At 41.8% G+C, this 20,380-nt stretch overlaps 1 protein-coding gene across 1 annotated transcript; it reads left to right on the forward strand.

Moving 5' to 3' along the window:
- The first annotated feature begins 1,171 nt into the window (after positions 1 to 1,171).
- LOC117832543 (WD repeat-containing protein 47-like) lies at positions 1,172 to 19,807 on the forward strand. The gene is made up of 16 exons (XM_034711724.1): positions 1,172 to 1,461; positions 4,305 to 4,485; positions 4,608 to 4,691; positions 8,404 to 8,488; positions 8,567 to 8,875; positions 9,042 to 9,481; positions 10,938 to 11,034; positions 13,160 to 13,332; positions 15,485 to 15,745; positions 15,860 to 15,935; positions 16,076 to 16,233; positions 16,327 to 16,496; positions 16,608 to 16,778; positions 17,004 to 17,135; positions 17,237 to 17,455; positions 18,476 to 19,807. Exons 2-16 carry the CDS (start codon positions 4,328 to 4,330, stop codon positions 18,616 to 18,618), a joined length of 2,676 nt encoding a protein of 891 aa, XP_034567615.1. The 5' UTR covers positions 1,172 to 1,461; positions 4,305 to 4,327; the 3' UTR covers positions 18,619 to 19,807.
- The last annotated feature ends 573 nt before the right edge of the window (positions 19,808 to 20,380 follow it).

Below are 20,380 nucleotides of genomic sequence, written 5' to 3' on the forward strand. Positions count from 1 at the left end.
CCTTTTCTAATTTCCTTTCCTTCCATCATTCCTTCACCATTTATCCTCCTCTTTTTCTTTCTTCTGGTCTCCCTCTCTTCTCTCTTTTCTTAGACCTTTCTGGAGTCCCTGAGCTCCCTTGTCTCGTAGGTTCCTCTGGATCTCTGCTGCTGTGGACGTGGTCCAGACTCCAGCTGCTACAACTACTACTATCCGTCTCCCCTATATTATAGGAAACTTGCATATGTATAATAAAAAATTATGGGTACAGAAAAAAGTACGGAAGAGAATCAGGGCGACTGAAAAAAATAAAATTAAGAAATAATGTGCAATAATTCTGTTATTCTGAAATTAAGGTCAAATATTGCACCTTATATATATATATATATATATATTTAATTTTCAGTGGCTCTAATCCTCTTCTAATGCATTTGAATTAAATTAAATGAACTTCAGATTTTAATCAGACATGAAAATAAAATTATTGATGACATGAAATAAGATAAATATTTGTTCTTTCAATAAATAAATTAAAGAATGTTTCCTTCCTTTTTTTTAAAGAACCCTTGATTAAAGGCGTTAGATAATATTAAACATTTTATAGATATAATTATACATTTTATAATGTACAGAGGAGGATTAGGGCTACTGAAAAAAATTAAATTAAGAAATAAGGTGAAATATTTTTTGTGTTATTCAGAGATAAAGGTCAAATATTGCACCATATATATTTTTTTATTACTCTGAGATTAATTCTGACTTTAATCTCAGAGTAATAAAAAATATTGCACCTTATTTTTTATGTCAGTGGTCCTAATCCTCTTCTGTAATAATGCATCTAAATTAAATTAAATACATTTCAGAGTTTTATCAGACATGTTATGATCCTTGATGACATAAAAAACATGAAATAAGATAAATATTAATTATTTCTTTCAATAAATTAATACATATATATATATATATATACATGTATGTATTTTTTATTTTCAGTGGCCCTAATCCTCTTCTGTAATAATGCATTTAAATTAAATTAAATAAATGTCAGAGTTTTATCAGACATGCTGATATAATTCCTGATGAGATAAAAACAGTGAAATAATTTAAATATTTATTATTTTAATAATTAAATGAAACGTGTCCTACCCTTAGATTGTAGGTCCTCCCTCTTCCCCACAGGTGAGGCGCTCGTGCCGTCCTGCTGTGGGTGAAGGTGTGATCACTGCGCGTCATCGCTGCACTTCATTGGTGGTTTGCGGCTGCGTCGGTCCGCATGGCAACCAGCAGGCTGAGTCCCAGAGAGAAGAGAGGGAGAGCTGCTCTGTGTGTGCTGCCCGGGACTCCTCCATCCTAACCCCTGTCTTTGTCCTCTCCTCTTTGACTCTGGGACATTTGTCCTCTCCTCTCTGACTCTGGGACATCTTGGAGCTCGTGGACGTGTCTCTGCGGCTCTATGCGCAGTGTGATTGCGCAGACTGACAGGTGAGGACTTGGCTCGGATTCACTGTGGCGTGTTAGCTTCTCTCACTAAGGTGCACTCTGAGATCCTGCACCAACAGGGATTACTGATCACATCCACAGATCCTGTGTTTCTGCATGTCTCTGTATGCTGACTGTGTGTCCGAGTGTGTGTCTGTGTGTGTCTCATGCTGGAGTAAGCAAGGTGTGTGTTTGTGTGTGTGTGTGTGTGTGTGTGTGTGTTAGCGCAGAGAAAGTGCTGAGGCTGTCCTCTCTGGGCCGCAGACCTGCTGCTGTCACATCCAGACCAGGACCAGGGCTGCTGGATCCATGGAGGGAACAGGGCGGTGTCACAGGCTGCTCTGCCTCCAGCATAGACACCCAGGAGCATTACTGCTCCCTCAGCCTCTCCCTGCACACACACACACACACACACACACACACACACACACACACACACACACACACACACACACACACACACACACACACACACACACAGGATCATGCAAAATGAAGGAGCCTCTTTATGTCTTGTTGTGGCAGCTGATGTGATGCTGCTAGGATCCACTGCTTACAGTCTGAAGCCAGAGATCTGTACCTTCACTTCTTTAATTGGAGGAGCATGAATCTTATTGTGTTTGTTAAATGTTTATTCTAATACAGAGTAAATATTAGAACAATAACATTTGCATTAGCATTAATAAAAAAAATGTATTTTAACTGTATCTTAGCTCTTCCTCTGAACAGTGGCCGTGGTTCTGGATGTGCTGTTTACATTAGTTTACATTAGAAAGCTCTTAACAACAGTGGCAGTATAAAATATAGACTTATACCAGCTGTGCCACACGTTATTGTAGAAATAAAGCATATACTAGCTGTAAAAACTAAGATAATGAAAATTATGGTGTGCATAAATACAAAGGGGTCAAGTAGGGCTTCTGCAGCAGGTGGTCTGCAGAAACATTTTACAGGAATCTGCAAAATGAGAGGATGCAAAGTAAATGTTTGTATTCATCCTTTATTTTAGCAGGGAGGACCCACTGAGACTGAGGTCTCTTTTTTTAGGAGAGCCCTGCAGCAATACAATGAATACAATGAATATAACTAACAAAACCAAAACACATAAACTCAGTTAATGTCAGCAGCTGCTGTCTTAAAGAAGCTCTGACACTACGTCTTTAAAAACATCCTAACATATCAGAGAGGGGAGTTTAGCTTCATTTGAAAGTTATTCCACATCATGGGAGCAGCTGTACCTGAAGCAGTCTTCAGTTCTAAACCTCTGTGTTTTTAAAGTAATACAGTTCTGAGATCTGGTTGTTCAGTTTGATGTGTTTGGAGACGAGTCAGGTGATTATGTGATTTAATGAGGAACGAATGCACACAGGTGGAGAGAGATAAAGAAGAGGAGAGGAGCATGGTGCTTTAAGTCCTCAGCTTTACTGTTAGCTTTGTCCCAAAAAAATATTTTATTTTGCATTTTCAAATTTGAGCACATAAACACAAAATAGACAAATATAAACATAAAGAAAAAAAAATTAAATACTGCATGAAAAAAGTTAATTTTACAGAATAAATTCAGACATTAGGTGATTCGAAAATAATAAAAAATCTGTATTTAAATATAAAAAAAACGCAAAATGAGAGGACAAAAATTCAATATGTCATTATGTGTCTTTATGTTTATTTTGTATAAGCTCAAAACTTCATAAATAAAGTTATAGAAATAAAAAAATAAATTACTATATGAAAAAGTTAATATTACAGAATAAATTCAGACAGTGTGGTTAAAAAATAATACAAATTGAATGTAAAATATAAAAACAAGATAAAGTGAGAGACAAAAACAGTAAAACATAAAAATTTAAGCCAAACTTTATAAGTAGTAGCTGTGTCTGCTTCCCAGACTACTTTTGGGCAACAAACTAGCCTGACTTATAGTAACACAATGTTAGGTAATAAGGCACTTTTAGCTCTGTATGTAATAGTGTCTGACTTTTTGCGTATTTAAATTTTTTTAAGCTATATTTTTGGGGCTTTTATGCCTTTATTTATATTTATATTTTAATTTAAAGAATACATCTTTATTGTCATTGTTGTGAAACAATGAAAGGCAGTTTAGCAGATCTTTAAAATAGCAGCATGCTAAAGAAGCTAACATTTAAACCATAGAAATAAAACCAAAGCATGATAAAATATTAAAATAAGATAAGAAAATAAAAAAGAATTGCACTGTTGTGTTTGTACAGATGTACATGATGAGTATAGCTCCAAGCTTTGGAGACTTCATTGAAGGGATATGCAATAGTAAAGGCTTATCAAGAGTAAAACATGCAGTATTTTTTCAGCACAGTTTTGAGGAAGGACATGTCAGATTTTTTGCAGTGTCATGGATTTGAAGAGAGCTGTCCTTGATGTTGGGGATTTGAAAAACAGATCCTGAATAAGCAGAACTCCCATAGTCTTCACGGTCCTCACAGTAACTTCAGTTTGTTTGTATTATAATAAAATATCATCTGCATAACAATGAACCTGAGCAGTGTCTCCTGATGGATCAGAGAGAGCTCATGTCAGGTGGACAGAATCAGTCCGTTGTGCAGAAGAGTCTTAACCTTAATGTTAACAAAGTAAGATCAATTTGATAAATAGGCTTTGAAGCAGCTTAATGCCGTTCCTTTAATGCCACTTACGTCCTCCGTCTGATCCCTGGAGGGGATTGTTTGTGTCTCTCAGCAGTCAGCAGTGATGATGTCGAGACACTGAAAACATGAGAGATCATTTAAAGATAGCGTCTGTACGGTTAAAGATGAAGTGTGATTCTCTCTGCGTCACATCGTCAACAACGCGTCCTTTCTGTTTCTCAGCCTCCCCTGAAACATCTGTAACCATGACAGCAGAGGAGACAATCAGCATCAAGGAGGCCGAGGTGATCAAGGCCATCCTGGACTTTCTGAACTCCAGGAAGCTGCACATCAGCATGCTGGCCTTAGAGAAGGAGAGCGGCGTCATCAACGGACTCTACTCTGACGACATGCTGTTCCTCAGGTGAGGCTGTGCTGCAGAACGTCAGAAACATTAAGATGAGACTTCCTGTTTGTTTGTTTGTTTGTTAAGACATGAAGTCTTAATTTAGAGTTTGACAATCTGTTAATCTTCTGATCAAACAGACAGCTGATTCTGGACGGGCAGTGGGAGGAAGTGATGCAGTTTATTCAACCTCTGGAAGGGATGGAGAAGTTTGACAAGAAAAGGTGAGAAATGTTAGAAAGTGATATTTTTATAAGACCTCTGAGGTACAGAAAGCTTCTACAGATCGTTTGTTATCTCACTTCTTACTGTAGACACACAGCAGCTCCACTGAAGTACAGCCAGAACATTTAGAGCTCCCCCTGGTGGCTGGCTGCAGTCACAAACCCCGCCTCCTCCATTATAACAGATGGAACATGGGTCAAAGTAGAAAAGTCAAACACATGTTTCTCAAACATGATTAGGGATGGTCATTTCAAGCCAAAATACTACTTTGTGATATTCTGTTTATCAATTGAGAAGTCAATCATACAATCACAATGATTTAGAGAGTTTTCTTATTTCATCTGACCTAGGATAAATGTTTTAAACGTAGACTTGATGGGATTAAATAAAGCATGATTGTGCAAATCATGGGTCTGTAAGTCTGTCTTTGTCGGGTCCAGCTCCCTGATGACAGGTTTGAATGGTTAGGTAGAGACAACAGCTGCAGGTGTAGACCGTAAATGTAAACCCTCCGTGTTACACATGTCCTGTTAACGGTCTGTGTGGCGGTCTCTTTGGCCAGCAGGGGGGACGAGGTCCTGCTAGTAGTGGTCTGTCTTGACCGGTATGTCGGTGTTTCTGTGATGCGGCAGCGTGGCGTGTATGTTTAGATTTTAAAGCTCAGTCTCTGCAGAGGTCTCCGTCTCTGAATCTTACACCTCTACACACGTATTTCCAGAGACTGTCGCTAATGTTTCTTCTTCTTCTGTTACAAAATGCGGTTAGCAAACAGCTTTAAGATGCTGTGTCGCCACCGTCTGGAGGGAATACTGTATTACAACCAGGCACCGGTGAAAAGGATGAAATTATTACTTTTAAAATTAGATGATATTCACATTAACTCTTCGAAAATCATGTCTTATCCCGACACTGAAGTCAAGCCAAAACACTTAGAGCTCCCCCTGGTGGCTAGCTGCAGTCATAAACCCCACCCTCACCCTATTAAAATAATAGGCAAAGTCATTTTTTGACGAAAATGAGTTTTTATAATAATAATAATAATACATTTTATTTAGAAGCGCCTTTCAAAACACTCAAGGTCGCTTTACAGACAGATTAAAACACAATAAATAAAACAACATGATAAAACAAATAAAAACAACAAGCAAAGTAACACCAAGTTAAAATGAAGCAGTGGAAATGAAGCAGGGAATGCAGTTTGAAACAGATGGGTTTTGAGTTTTGATTTGAAGAGGGGCAGTGAGTCAGAGTTTCGGATGTCTGGTGGGAGTGAGTTCCAGAGTTGGGGAGCAGAGCGACTGAAAGCTCTGCTCCCCATGGTGCTGAGACGGGCAGAGGGCACAGAGAGGTGGAGGGAGGAGGAAGACCTGAGGGAGCGAGAGGGGGTGACGATGTGGAGGAGATCAGAGAGATACGGGGGGGGGGGAGAGGTTGTGGACGGCCTTGAATGTGTAGAGGAGGATTTTGAAATTGATTTTGAGTTTGACCGGGAGCCAGTGGAGCTGCTGGAGGACGGGGGTGATGTGGTGAAAGGAGGGGGTTCTGGTGATGATGCGGGCTGCAGAGTTTTGGACCAGTTGAAGTTTATGGAGGGATTTGTGAGGGACACCGAAGAGGAGTGAGTTACAATAATCAATACGGGAAGTGACAAGACTGTGGACCAGGATAGCAGTGGTGTGAGGGGGGAGAGAGGGGCGAAGACGGTTGATGTTGCGGAGATGGAAATATGCAGACCGGGTTATGCTATTGATGTGAGAGTTGAAAGAAAGTGAGCTGTCGAGGATGACACCCAGACTCTTTACCTGGGGGGAGGGGGACACTGTTGAACTGTCGATGGAGAGGGAGAAACTGTCGGCTTTGGATAAGGTGGATTTGGTGCCTACAAGGAGGAGTTCTGTTTTATTGCTGTTGAGTTGAAGGAAGTTGGAGGTGAACCATGACTTGATCTCAGAGAGGCAGAGGGTGAGGGAGGAGGGTGGGAGAGTGGAGTCGGGCTTACTGGAAAGGTAGAGCTGGGTGTCATCCGCGAAGCAGTGGAACTGTTTGCCGAATTTGCGGAAGATATTGCCAAGTGGGAGAAGGTAGGTGATGAAGAGGAGGGGCCCCAGGACAGAGCCCTGGGGCACACCTGAAGTGACGGGGGAGGGTTGAGAAGTGAAGGATTTGAGTTGGATGAACTGAGTTTTTGGCCTAAATCATCTCTTGATGACTCTGGCCTTAATCCTTAGTTGAAAGGATTCTGCTCTGTATGCCCTATAGGACAATGGCCTATGTCAAGAGGGTGACTCAGGCCTTTTTATTCTTCTCCTAAGTCAACATGTTTGATTCTTTAGGATAGAATGTCTGAGTGGGATGCACTGCCACAGAGGGTACAGGTTCCGGCAGGCTCTGCCAATCAAAGAGAGGAAGTTCCAGGACCTTCAGTCCATGAAACATGTGATGCCCGTCGAGTGTCGTCACTTCTTTGACAGTTTGCCACATAGTTAGGCAAATCAAGATGACTGAGAATGAAGAGTCAGGGGATAAACTGAAGAGTTCTGGGATAGGAACAAAAACCAGCAAAGAAGAGCTGGACGAGTGAGGAGAGGGACTGACTCCTCAGCGTCTGATTGACCTTTAGGTTAGAGTTATTTACATTTTGAGTTTGCTTTATGGAATTAAAGGACAGCTCATAGTCAGGTTTCAAAAAGTTGTCAAAACTGGATGTTGGAAACGGTTCAATAAAAACCAGCAAAGAAGACTTGGAGAAGTGAGGAGAGGGACTGCCTCCTGAGCAGTTTGATGTACCTGACATTTGTTTAATTTAACTCAGGGTGACTTCAGTTTGGAGTTTGCACTATGGAATAAAAAGGGCAGTTTAAGACAGGTTTAAAGTTCCCTAAGTCACTTTATTCTTTAATGTTACATAATTGACACACAGCGTTCTCTGTATGTGAACAGTCATCCACTGTTGAGGCCTTTTTGATTGAAATGATTAATAAATATCATACATTTGGTAAGGTTGTTTATTTTTTCCCCAAAACTTAAAAAAAAATGACTTAAGCTGTTATTTTAATATGGTGACAATATGGAACATGAGTCAAACTAGAAATATTAAATACATGTTTCTCAAACATGCTTTCTGTCAAACAGGTAGTTCTTATCAAACTGAGTTATCTTTACTTTAGTTACTCAACATCAAACAGACAGGATGTGACATCACGACCGACAGCTTTGTGGAGTTAAATCTGTGCTTTGGTTAGAAAGAGGTGTGAGGTCATCCCCCAGATCTTCAGACTCCTGTGAAATACTTCACCAATTCAATATGCACATGGAGGCAGTATTTTGGCTTCACTTTTGTTCACGGAGATGGAGGCGTGCCTTCCATATTAAAACACAATCAACAGCAAAACAGGTTGAAGGACTTTTTAAGGGATTCTTTTTGTTGTATTTGAGTACAGATGTGTAAGTTGCTTCGATACAGAGAGTGTAATATCCTGATAACACTTGGTGATGTTGGGATTTGCCAGTGAAGCAGGATTCTTGTAGCTTTGGGAGCTAAACGAGGTCAAGCCTCAGCTCTCTGGTGGAAGGATCGTGTCATATTTCTGACAGCCTCTCTCTCCTCCCAGACACCACACACTCAGCATGAACCCAGGACTGTCTCATGAAGGTTTGTGAATACATGTTCTTTAGAGTTTATTTATTAATACTGAGTTCTGTGTTTCTCAGGTTCCGCTACATCATCCTGAAGCAGAAGTTTCTAGAAGCTCTGTGTGTGAATAACGCCATGTCTGCAGCTGAAGACCCTCTGAACGTACGTGGATATGGAACCAGGAAGTATCAGAGTGTACTCTGAATGCATCCTCACAGCTTGTCCTCTGTTGATTCTCAGCTGGAGCTCTCCATGCACGAGGCCGTGAAGTGCCTGAACAGCCTGGAGGAGTTCTGCCCGACCAAAGACGACTACAGCAAGCTGTGCCTCCTCCTCACCCTGCCGCGCCTCACGCACCACGCAGAGTTCAAAGACTGGAACCCGAGCACGGCGCGCGTACACTGCTTCGAGGAGGCCTGCGCCATGGTGGCCGAGTTCATCCCCGCGGACAGGAAGCTGAGCGAGGCGGGCTTCAGGGCGAGCGGGAACCGACTCTTTCAGCTGCTCATCAAAGGGATCCTCTACGAGTGCTGCGTCGAGTTCTGTCAGGTAACACCACACCCTGAAAATCTAAAGGGTTCTGCATTTGTGCATGAAGAGTTTAAACCTTGTTCCACTTCTCTAATGTGGGAAATACTCCAGCAAACGTCCAATCTGAATCTAAGACAGTCCAGATAAGTTTTAAACTGTCCATACCTTCCTCTTCCTGTTTCAGAGTAAAGCTACAGGAGAGGAGATCACAGAGGGAGAGGTTTTGCTCGGTGTGGATCTGCTCTGTGGGAACGGCTGTGATGAACTGGACCTGTCCCTCTTGTCCTGGCTGCAGAACCTCTCCCCGAGTGCCTTCACCTGCGCCTTCGAGCAGAAGACCCTCAACATCCACGTGGACCGCCTGGTGAAGCCCAGCAAGGCCGGCCACGCTGACCTCCTCACCCCTTTGATCAACCGCCTGTCCCCCTGCCCGGCCTCACCCTTCCGTCAGAGGCCTCACTCAGCCGACACCTACATGTCCAGATCCCTCAACCCGGCTTTGGACGGTCTGTCTCACGGTCTGGCATCCCAGGAGAAAAGAGGCATGGAGGCGAACGTGAAGTCGGCTCTCAGTCGGAGCCTGGTGGAGAACAACGTGCATCAGGAGGATGATTCACCTGAGAGGTAAGGATCAGGGGTTAGGCCCACAGGTGGAGTCTGACACTGCAGATATCTGTAGCTGTGCATGCTACATGTCAAAGCATACTACACCAAAACTGTGCCAGTCTCTCTGCAAAACATTGTTTTCCTTTGTTGCATTAACACATTTTGCTGCAGCTGAATGACTTCCTGACAGTTTACATGCTGGACATAAATCCTACATAAAGCTCAGTCCTCAGGTTGCAAGAACAAACCTTAGACTGCACAAATAGTTGATTTAGGATTGAGCAAATGCAACTTTTATTTTGAAAATCTGAACCAGATGCAGCCTCAGTTTGTCGGCTGTCAAATACAGCTCTGGAAAAAATAAGGAGACTACTGCAAAATCATCAGTTCCTCTTGCAGTGCTCTTTGTGTTTGTGCATGCTTTAACAAACTCAAGACATAATGCAGCATAATCAGATTAATCTTAAATCAATAAATTAAGGAAATGACTGATGTGTTTAAATATGAACATATTTGTGAATCCAGGCGATCTTGTTCCTCCTGCTCGTGCTTGTTCCTCCCTGCGTATTAAACCCAGCGGTAGATCTTGTCGTGCAACGCAATCTGTGACTCCATTAATCTCATTAACTCTGCTTGAACAGAGACGTACTGCCTCGTCTGTCGTCTCCTGCAGAGCTTCACAAAGTGTCTGAAAACTGCTGCTCAGTGTTGATTGATGCAAAATGATCTAAAGCTTTAACTGCAAATCACAGTACTGGACCTTAGACTAAATTAGGCTTTAATAATTCTCCTCAGCTCATATATGTAAGTTTAAAATGTGCAGGTTTTATCCACTCATATCTTGTTTTAAGATGTTCATGGCCCTCTGAGATCACAGCAGGTTAAAGATATTAGACACACTATCTCTTTAATTTTTGCCAGTTTCTCAAACAAAAAAATGTCTCCAAATACAAAAATTCACCTCAAACTGTGGTCTTTATAACCTCATTTAGGAAACAAAAGGATCACTTTGAATCCCTCTGTTTGGTTTGCTTTAACCATAAATGTGCTTTAGTCTCATTTCCATCACTCACACATTAACTTCAGCCTCAAAACACAACAAGGAAGGATGATTTATTCTCCTTCAAATGACTGGAAATTAAATGTTTCCCCTCAAGTTGTTGGAGGATCTTAAAGATCAGATGTCAACACTGTCTGACACTGAACAGTCTGACTGTCTGATGTTGTCAGGTTTGCTCTGGCTCCACCTGCTGGATGCAGCTGGTGTGCACAACTAGTACAAAGTGAAATGCAACTTTGCAACCTGTGACTTATTTTAAGTTTGAATTAAGGTCTCAGAGTTTAGTATGAAGTTTTTATCTGATAGCAATGAATCAAATATGTGAATGCATTTTTTTTGTCTGACCTTCTTCTTCCTCTCAAATTAATTTTAAGAAAATGTTTGTGCATTCACATTTTTTATTTCTCTATTCAGGAAGCATCGGCCAGGGCTTGATGGACCCAACACGACACGCACGCCTCTGACTCCTGGGAAAGATGGTGGACCGCCCTGCAGCACAGAAACCAACGAGGTAACAGAAGTTCAATCAATCTTTATTTATAAAGCACAGAATCACAACAAACCTTCTCCTCAGACTCTTTCCAAACAGAGCCGGTCTAGACCGTACTCCATGTTCTATTATTAACAAAGACCCAACATCAAGACCAGGATCAGATCCAGTCCCATCTTCCAGACAGGACTCAGTCTGATCTCATCTTAATCCACCATGAGCAGAGCACTTTGCAGCATTTAGCAAGTTACAGTGGCAAGGACAAACTTCCTTTAACAGGCAGAAACCTCCAGCAGGACCAGACTCATGTTAGACACACATCTGCTGAGACCGTGTTGGAGAGAGGGATAGAGGGAGATGAAGAGAGAGAGAGATGATAGTGGGGAGACGGATAGCAGTAGTTGTAGCAGCTGGAGTCTGGACCACGTCCACAGCAGCAGAGATCCAGAGGAACCTACGAGACAAGGGAGCTCAGGGACTCCAGAAAGGTCTAAGAAAAGAGAGAAGAGAGGGAGACCAGAAGAAAGAAAAAGAGGAGAAGAAATGGGGAAGGAAAGGATAGAAGGAAAGGAGGGGATAAGAAAAGGAGACAAAGGATGAAGAGACATGGAAAGAACAAAGAGAGAAGTGAAGAAAGAAAGAAAGAAACGAATGAAAGGAAAAGGGAATGAAATGAAAAGAGACTGAAAGAAAGAAAGAAGGAAGGAAGGAAGGAAACAAAAAAGGCTTGAAAGAAAGAAGGAAGGAATGACAGGAAGGAAGGAAGGAAGGAAGGAAACGAAAAAGGCTTGAAAGAAAGAAAGAAAGAAAGAAGGAAGGAATGACAGGAAGGAAGGAAGGAAGGAAACGAAAAAGGCTTGAAAGAAAGAAGGACGGAATAAAAGAAAGAAAGAAAGAAAGAAAGAAAGAATGGAAGAAAGAAAGGATGAATAACAGACCCCAAAAAAGGAATCTACATCAGAGATCCAGAGGAACCTACGAGACAAGGGAGCTCAGGGACTCCAGGTCGGTCTATGGTTAGTAACTTTAATGGGACAGGAAGAGTTAAAGTGAGAGACAGGCAGAGAGAGGAGAGAGAGGGAAAGACAGGATCCCAGTGTGTCAGTCTAAGCCTATAGCAGCATAACTAAGACCTGGTCCAAGCCTGATCCAGCTCTAACTATAAGCTTTATCAAAAAGGAAATTTTGAAGCCTACTCTTAAAAGAAGAGAGGGTGTCTGCCTCCCGGACCCTGACTGGTAGATGATTCCAAAGGAGAGGGGCCTGATAAATTACAGACCATATATCAGTGATGAGCACGGAGCAGGTAAAGTTTTGGAGTTTCCCGTCTGGTCACTGGAGTCAAAGTCAAAGTGAGATTTCAGTCTGTCTCCTCTCCGCCGTCATTACTCCAGGTTTAAGAGATTTAGAATAGAATCCCCCTGAACCCCCTGAGCCACATCGTTTCCAATCCTCCACCGCCGCCCCATAAATCCTCCCCTCACCCGTCTGAGGGGCAGCAGCACCCTCCTGCCCCCCGAGCCTCAGAGAGGAGGGCGGAGGTCAGGGTCGCTGCAGGCAGATAATCTGGTTTGATGTGCGGTCGCACCCAACGTGGCCTGCTGCTTCCATCATCGCTCATCTTTATGCATCCCGGGTCCCATCCAGGAGAGCGGGGGAGCTGGAGATTGGATTGTGTGTGCGTGCGTGTGTGTGTGTATGTGTGTGTGTGTGTGTGTGTGTATGTGTGATATGATGAGGTCCTTGAAAACTTTTTTATGGGTCAGATGATGGAGGATGAGGCCTTGGGAGCTGAAGAGTTTTCAGTGTTGGCTCTTGGGAGAGAGTTTGTCTATTATAATGTGATGAGTGTGTGCTTATGTATGTGTGTGTCTTTGTGAGTGTGTGTGTGTGTGTGTGTGTGTTTAGTGGCAATGAGCACCGCCTAGAGTTGAAGAGAATACTAAACGACAATAATAAATATTCTGTCACTCAGGTTGCAGAGTCTGTGGGGGTCAAATAAATCTGTCAGAGTACGACTCCTGAGATCAGAGTTCAGATTTAGCAAAAACCAGCCTTACACATGTTTATTGTTTTTAATTTGTGTGTGTGCGTGTGTGTGTGTGTGTGTGTGTGCGTGTGTGTGTGTGTGTGTGTGTGTGTGCAGCGTCTGGACTCCACAGAACACATCCAGGAGTACTACAGGCAGCGTCTCCGGGTGCAGCAGCACCTGGAGCAGAAGCAGCAGCAGAGGCAGCTCTACCAGCAGATGCTGCTGGAGGGAGGAGTGAAGCCCCAGGACGGGACCCAGAACAACCTCACTGAGACCTTCCTCAGCAGGTAGAGGAGAGGGCTTTATTAATGATAATAATAACAATAATAAACTCACCTAAAATAACTCTAAAGGTGTAAAAGTATCTTAAAATATATTTTCCTAAACAGTTAAAATCAAGTAAAATACAATCCTAACCACTTTTAACAGACGGCATCACATCCCTCTTGTCCTCTCTTCTCTCCTCTGGCTTCCTCTGCTAATGAATGATGAGCCACCTCGCGGCCTCAGATCCTCAGGTGGGGCATTTCTGGTCTTTCCAAAGTCGAGGCTCAAATCCAAAGGGGGTCAAGCTTTCTCCATCAGAGCCCCTCGACTTTGGAACGACCTCCCCTGAGGAGATGAGGCTCACAGAGTCAGGGACATCTTTTAAGTCTCTTCTTTAAACCCATTTTTACAGACTTGCTTTTATGTGACTTCATCCTTCTCAACTTTATTTATAAAGCACCTTTCATACAAAGTGCTTCACAGAATAACAGAGAGACAAAACAACAGCAATGGTACAATTAAAAAAAGGCATGATAATAAATCAAATCAAATCAACACAGTAAAATTAATAAAATAAGTAAGAGTGAAAAGAAAAGTTAAAAATAAGTTAGTGAGGAATAGAAGAAATAAATAGATAAATAATTAAATAAGATAAATAAATGTTAAAGCAATGATTAAAATAATAATAATGAAGTCCAGGGCTAAAGATAAATGACTCCAAATTAAAAGCTACATTAAAAAGGTAAGTCTTAAGTTTACTTTTAAAAAGGAAACGCTTTCACTTCAATTTTATTATTATTTTCAGTTTTTATCCAACTAATTAATTGTTTTCAATTTTATTTGATTATTTATTGTTTAGATTTTTTTTTTGAATATTATTTTAATGTTCCTTTTTATCCTTTTCACTTTTTCTAATTTCCTGATGTGATGTCGTCCTTTTATTCTGAAAATCTTTTATTGTTCTTTTAATGCTTTTATTTACTCATCCATTTTAATTAATTAATTAATTAATTTTTATTTATGTATTTTATTTATTTACTTATGTATTTATTTATATTATTTATTTTATGTATTTTTCCTTGAAAAACCTCTTAAACAATGATTTATTGGTCTATTGTTCCATCTCTTCATTCTGTTTCATTTACATGTATTCTTTTTAACCTCCACGTCTGTTAAAGGTTTACTTTGTTATTCGAGTCATGCTTTGTTTGTCAAAGCACTTTGTAAACATTTGTTATTATTATAGTTATTAGTGACCTGGTAAAGTTCATGTGACCGTGAAGGTGGAAAGTTAAGACACTCAATAATAGATCAGGTTCAGGTTACTTTATTTGTACCTGAAGGTAAACTTGTTTTGCAGCCAGTGAGATGTTAGGGTCGATACGAAATTACAAGATAGACTTCAGACAGAACAATCTACTTAATGTGCAAAACATACAAAAATATCCTTAAACTAACCTAACACTAATCATGATAAAATGATAAAAGTGCTAAAGGCTCCATTTAAAATGCAAATCAGAGAACAGTCAACCAATGAAAACGATAGAATCACATAAATAAATAAGACAATCTGGGCTCAAGTCATAAAATTGGAGGCTGACTGTGTGAGAAAATAAAAGCTATAGCTTGTTCAGCTCAGTGATAGCAGCAGGAACAAAGCTTTTCTTGTGACGCTGTGTCCGGCACCTTGGGACTAAAAACCCTCATCCAGAGTGTAGAAGCTGGAAATCACTGTGCAGAGGGTGTGAGGCATTATTTAAAATAGAGGTGGCTATCTGCTGTAACTGATTAGTGTACAGGGATGCTGTGGATGCCTGTGGCTCACCAATCAATTTGCTTGACCATTTAACAATCTGGTTTAATGAGTTCCTTTCCTTCAGAGTGATTTGGCCAAACCATGAGACTAAAGAAAAGACACAACAGATTTGATAAAAGGTAGAACATGGATTTAGAACACTAGTTCATAAATTTACTGACTGACACCGAGGCCTCTGAGTTTTCGAGGGAGATAAAGTCTCTGAGAGTATTTCCTGAAAGTAGACTCAGTGTTTCAAGAGAAGCTCCGCTTGGAGTCTAGAACCGTGCCAGGAAGAAATCCCCTGAAGTATTAAAATAAAAATAAAAACAGTCTCTGTGCTCCCCGTTGATGAAAAATGTTCTCCTTCTCTAAAGGTCGATTCAGAAGTTGGAGGAGATGAACGTCGGCATCGACCACAGAGCAGACGAGGTGATCTCACAGCTGGGCCAGCCGAAGAACGGACTCCCAGGGAACACCAGCACCTCGAGTCCCAGAACCACCAACACCACCAGGAACACCCCGGACACCGGGCCGCCGAGGGACAAGCCGGGCGGGTGGGCCAGCAGCACGCCGTCGGGGACCGGGAGTCACGGGTTACCGTCCCTCAGTGAGTCCCCCGTTCCGTCCAGTAAGAGGTGAGAGCCTGTTTGGGGTCATTTCAGAGCAAACATCATCCATCAGGTTCTCTGGCTCCCTCTGCTGGCTGCAAGTAACATTACATGTGTGTGTGTGTGTGAACTTTATTTCAGTGCTGAGAGGATCAGAGGGTCCGGCCCGACGGTCCAAGGAGACTCCCCAAGCTCTGGGACACGTAACTCACAAGAGGTACAGCAAACCGCCAAAAACCTGCTCAGGCATCACTTTAATATCATCTACAGGGTCCACTCAGAATAAATACTGATATTCTGCACTAATGCACACACACATCATCATTTTAAAGGTTGGTTTCTCCTCATCTTCTGCAGCCAGCCAAGTCCAAAACACAGTTTGTGAAAGTGAACCAGCTGGAGGACACGCAGGCGGTGCGAGCCGTGGCTTTCCACCCCGCCGGATCGCTCTACGCCGTCGGCTCCAACTCCAAAACCCTGAGAGTCTGCGCGTACCCGGATACACTCAGCCCCAGGCAGGACTATCTTTCCTTTATGCACCAATAGAAATAAACCATTTGAGACTTTATGTTTCCTGTTCTTATGTGTGCATGTCTTTCCCTCCGCAGTGCTTCTTCTGCGATCAAACAGCCGGCGGTGCGCTTCAGGAGGAACAAACACCACAAGGGTTCGATCTACTGCGTGGCCTGGAGTCACTGTGGACAACTCCTGGCTACTGGATCCAACGATAAATATGTCAAGGTGCTGCCGTTCAATGCAGACACGTGCAACGCCACAGGTACTGTTTCTTTAAATGTGCATGTGAACGTTTGACTGATCATCTCAGAGATTGTTCCTGGAGGAATAAAAGAGAGCACCATCTTTTGACTGATGTGCACCTCTGACTTAGGTCCAGACCTGGAGTTCAGTATGCATGATGGGACCATCAGGGACCTGGCCTTCATGGAGGGCCCTGAGAGTGGTGGATCCATCTTGATCAGCGCTGGGGCCGGAGACTGTAACATCTACACCACAGACTGTCAGAGAGGACAGGGGCTCCACGCCCTGAGCGGACACACCGGTATGTTACCATCACCTCTCTCCCTGCATGTTGAAATATAGATCTGTTTCAAGTAGAGCTGGGCGACATGGAAAAAGATGTTATCATGATAACAGTTTTCATATCAGTCGATTTCAATATATCTTTAAGTTTCTGTTTGAACGTTGAGGAAATCAGTCTCTTCAATGTTTCTTATAAAGATAAATCTTGTTTGATGTGTAAGACTTTATTGTTTTGTTTGAACAGGTCATATTCTGACTCTGTACACGTGGGGCGGCTGGATGATCGCGTCCGGCTCTCAAGACAAGACGGTCCGGTTCTGGGACCTGCGGGTGCCCAGCTGCGTCCGGGTGGTGGGCACGACTCTGCACGGCTCAGGTGAGTTAATACAGCACACCTCTTATTACTGGGAACCTTTGTCAGGAAAGGCAGGCACTCTAAGAGCTGCAGCATCACAGTGTCATTCCTGTCTCAAACAGGAAGTGCAGTCGCCTCGGTGGCGGTGGACCCCAGCGGCCGCCTGCTGGCCACGGGTCAGGAGGACAGCACCTGCATGCTGTACGACATCAAAGGAGGACGCATCGTGCAGACGTACCGACCACACGGCAGCGACATCCGCTCCGTGCGCTTCTCACCGGGAGCTCATCATCTCCTCACCGGCTCCTACGACAACAAGATCATCATCAGTGACCTCCAAGGTACCAGAACCACCAGGTGTATCCCAACAAACGTTCTCCTCAGACTCTTGCCAAACAGAGCCGGTCTAGACCGTACTCTATGTTCTAATATTAACAAAGACCCAACATCAAGACCGGATCAGATCCAGTCCCATCTTCCAGACAGAACTCAGTCTGATCTCATCTTAATCCACCATGAGCAGAGCACTTTGCAGCATTTAGCAAGTTACAGTGGCAAGGACAAACTTCCTTTAACAGGCAGAAACCTCCAGCAGGACCAGACTCATGTTAGACACACATCTGCTGAGACCGTGTCGTAGTTGTAGCAGCTGGAGTCTGGCACGTCCACAGCAGCAGAGATCCAGAGGAACCTACGAGACAAGGGAGCTCAGGGACTCCAGAAAGGTCTAAGAAAAGAGAGAAGAGAGGGAGACCAGAAGAAAGAAAAAGAGGAGAATAAATGGTGAAGAAATGACAGAAGGAAAGGACGGGATAAGAAAAGGAGACATAAAGGATGAAGAAACATGGAAAGAAGAAAGAGAGAGAGAAAGAAAGAAAGAAAGGAATGAAGGGAAAAATGAAAGGAAGAAAGAAAGAAAGATAGAATGAATGACAGACCCCAAAAAAGGACTCTCCAGCAGAGATCCAGAGGAACCTACGAGACAAGGGAGCTCAGTGACTCCAGAAAGGTCTATGGTTAGTAACTTTAATGGGACAGGAAGAGTTAAAGTGAGAGACAGGCAGAGAGAGGAGAGAGAGGGAAAGACAGGATCCCAGTGTGTCAGTCTAAGCCTATAGCAGCAGAACTAAGACCTGGTCCAAGCCTGATCCAGCTCTAACTATAAGCTTTATCAAAAAGGAAAGTTTGAAGCCTACTCTTAAAAGTAGAGAGGGTGTCTGCCTCCCGGACCCTGACTGGTAGATGATTCCAAAGGAGAGGGGCCTGATAACTGAAGGTTCTACCTCCCAGACTACTTTGTTAGGCATTAAAAATCACTTCTTCAAAATGATGAATTAACATTTTGTCTCTTTTGACCTCAGGTGACCTCACAAAGCCCCTCCCACAGACGGTAGCAGGGGAGCACTGGGACAAGGTGATCCAGTGCAGGTGGCACCCTCACGACCAGAGCTTCCTGTCCTCGTCTGCAGACCGGACTGTGGTCCTCTGGGCGCCCGGATCCTAAACCCAGAGACACAAGAACACAGAGAGTCAGAGAGTCAGAGCATGGAGCGTCCACTGCAGGGTTACCAGTATTTGTGTGTGTGTGTGTGTACATTTGACAACACACAGTGGGCTGTTTATGTAGAGTTAACTGTGTGTGTGTGTGTGTGTGTGGGGAGGAGGTGTTAAGTCTTAGTTTGCACCCTGAAAATGTTTGGCTCACAAGAACGCTGGTGGTCAAAATGAAGAGATGTTTTTAGTCACACTCACGTGATCGTCACTAACTGTTAAGGATGTGTGTGTGTGTGTGTGTGTGTGTGTGTGTGTTCACTTTCTGTGTTTATAAGCAGAGCTAAGATGACGGAGGTGTAGTAGATAGACGGATGATAGTCGGAGCACAGCGATCACACCTTCAAGTACGTTTCCTTTTTTTCCTCACAGACTTCCTCCGAGTCGTCTTTCTTCAGAACTCGGTCCAAAAACACACGAGGGGTCAGAGAAGCCACGTTCAGTTATGCATATCATAAACGTGCCTTTTTGTAACATTTGTAGAGATTTGTGGATTTTTCTGAGAGATTTATTTATTTATTTATTCAACCTCAGCAGCTTTACTTTGGTATTTCCTCATCGCCTGTAGTCATTTTTAAATCCAAGAGAATATTGAAAGTTTTGTGACAGTGACAAAAACAATGTTTGAATATTGTGTTCAGATCAAATGCAACATGGAGATATTTAAATGTAGTTTTAAGAGGCGTTTTTGTAGTTCCTTGCAGAAGCACATTTGATTGGTTGATTCATGTGTTGTAAGAAAAAGGGGGCGGAGTCAAAGAGGCACTTTATATTTGAATGCGGTTAGATTGCACATCGTGAAATGACACAGCTTTAACTTTCTCCTCCACTTTCATCGATCACCTATGCAGAAACCTGATGTTCAGAGAGAGAGTGTAAGATAAAGAGAGTGTCATACGTTTTGAATTGTTGTTATATTTTGATCACAGAAAGCTCATGAAGACATTTTACATTGAATCTGTTAAAAAGTGTTTGTGCAGACAAATGTGTGACAATGGAACTGCCAAGAGGTCAACGTGGTTCAAACTGTGAAAGGTTGCTGTCTGTCGTCACACGTCGTCTTTGCTTTTGAATAAATGAAGATTTTTTTGAAGTTAGAAATGTTAAACACGGATTGAATAAAGATGCAAAGTGCCATCACACTGATTTCTTTCTTTTTTTTAAACAGAGTTTTATTGATTTAAATCAAATCATACGTCGTGCCTTCATATCACATCACACATTTAAAATAGTACATTAAGAGTTAATTATATAAAGACATTTACTTTAGAAAGAGAAGAAAAAATTAATAAAATACAATAAAATACAAAAAATAAAATACATAAATAAATACATAAATGAATAAAATAAAATATATAAAATTCAATACATAAATAAATAAAATAGGCTACATAAATTAATTAAAAATGTAAAATACATAACTAAAATAAAATAGAATACAAAAATAAAATACATAAATAAAATATAATACATAAATTACTAAAATAAAATACATACATAAAATAAAATGCATAAATAAATAAAATACATAAATTACTAAAATAAAATACATACATAAAATAAAATGCATAAATAAATAAAATACACAAATTAATAAAATAAAATACACAAATAAAACAAAATACACAAATAAAATTAAATACATAAATAAATAAAATAAAATACATAATTAAATAAAATAAGATAAAATAAATAAATTAATGATATTCAATACA

This window comes from Notolabrus celidotus, chromosome 2, assembly GCF_009762535.1.
Source record: "Notolabrus celidotus isolate fNotCel1 chromosome 2, fNotCel1.pri, whole genome shotgun sequence".
Classification (NCBI taxonomy): Eukaryota; Metazoa; Chordata; class Actinopteri; order Labriformes; family Labridae; genus Notolabrus; species Notolabrus celidotus.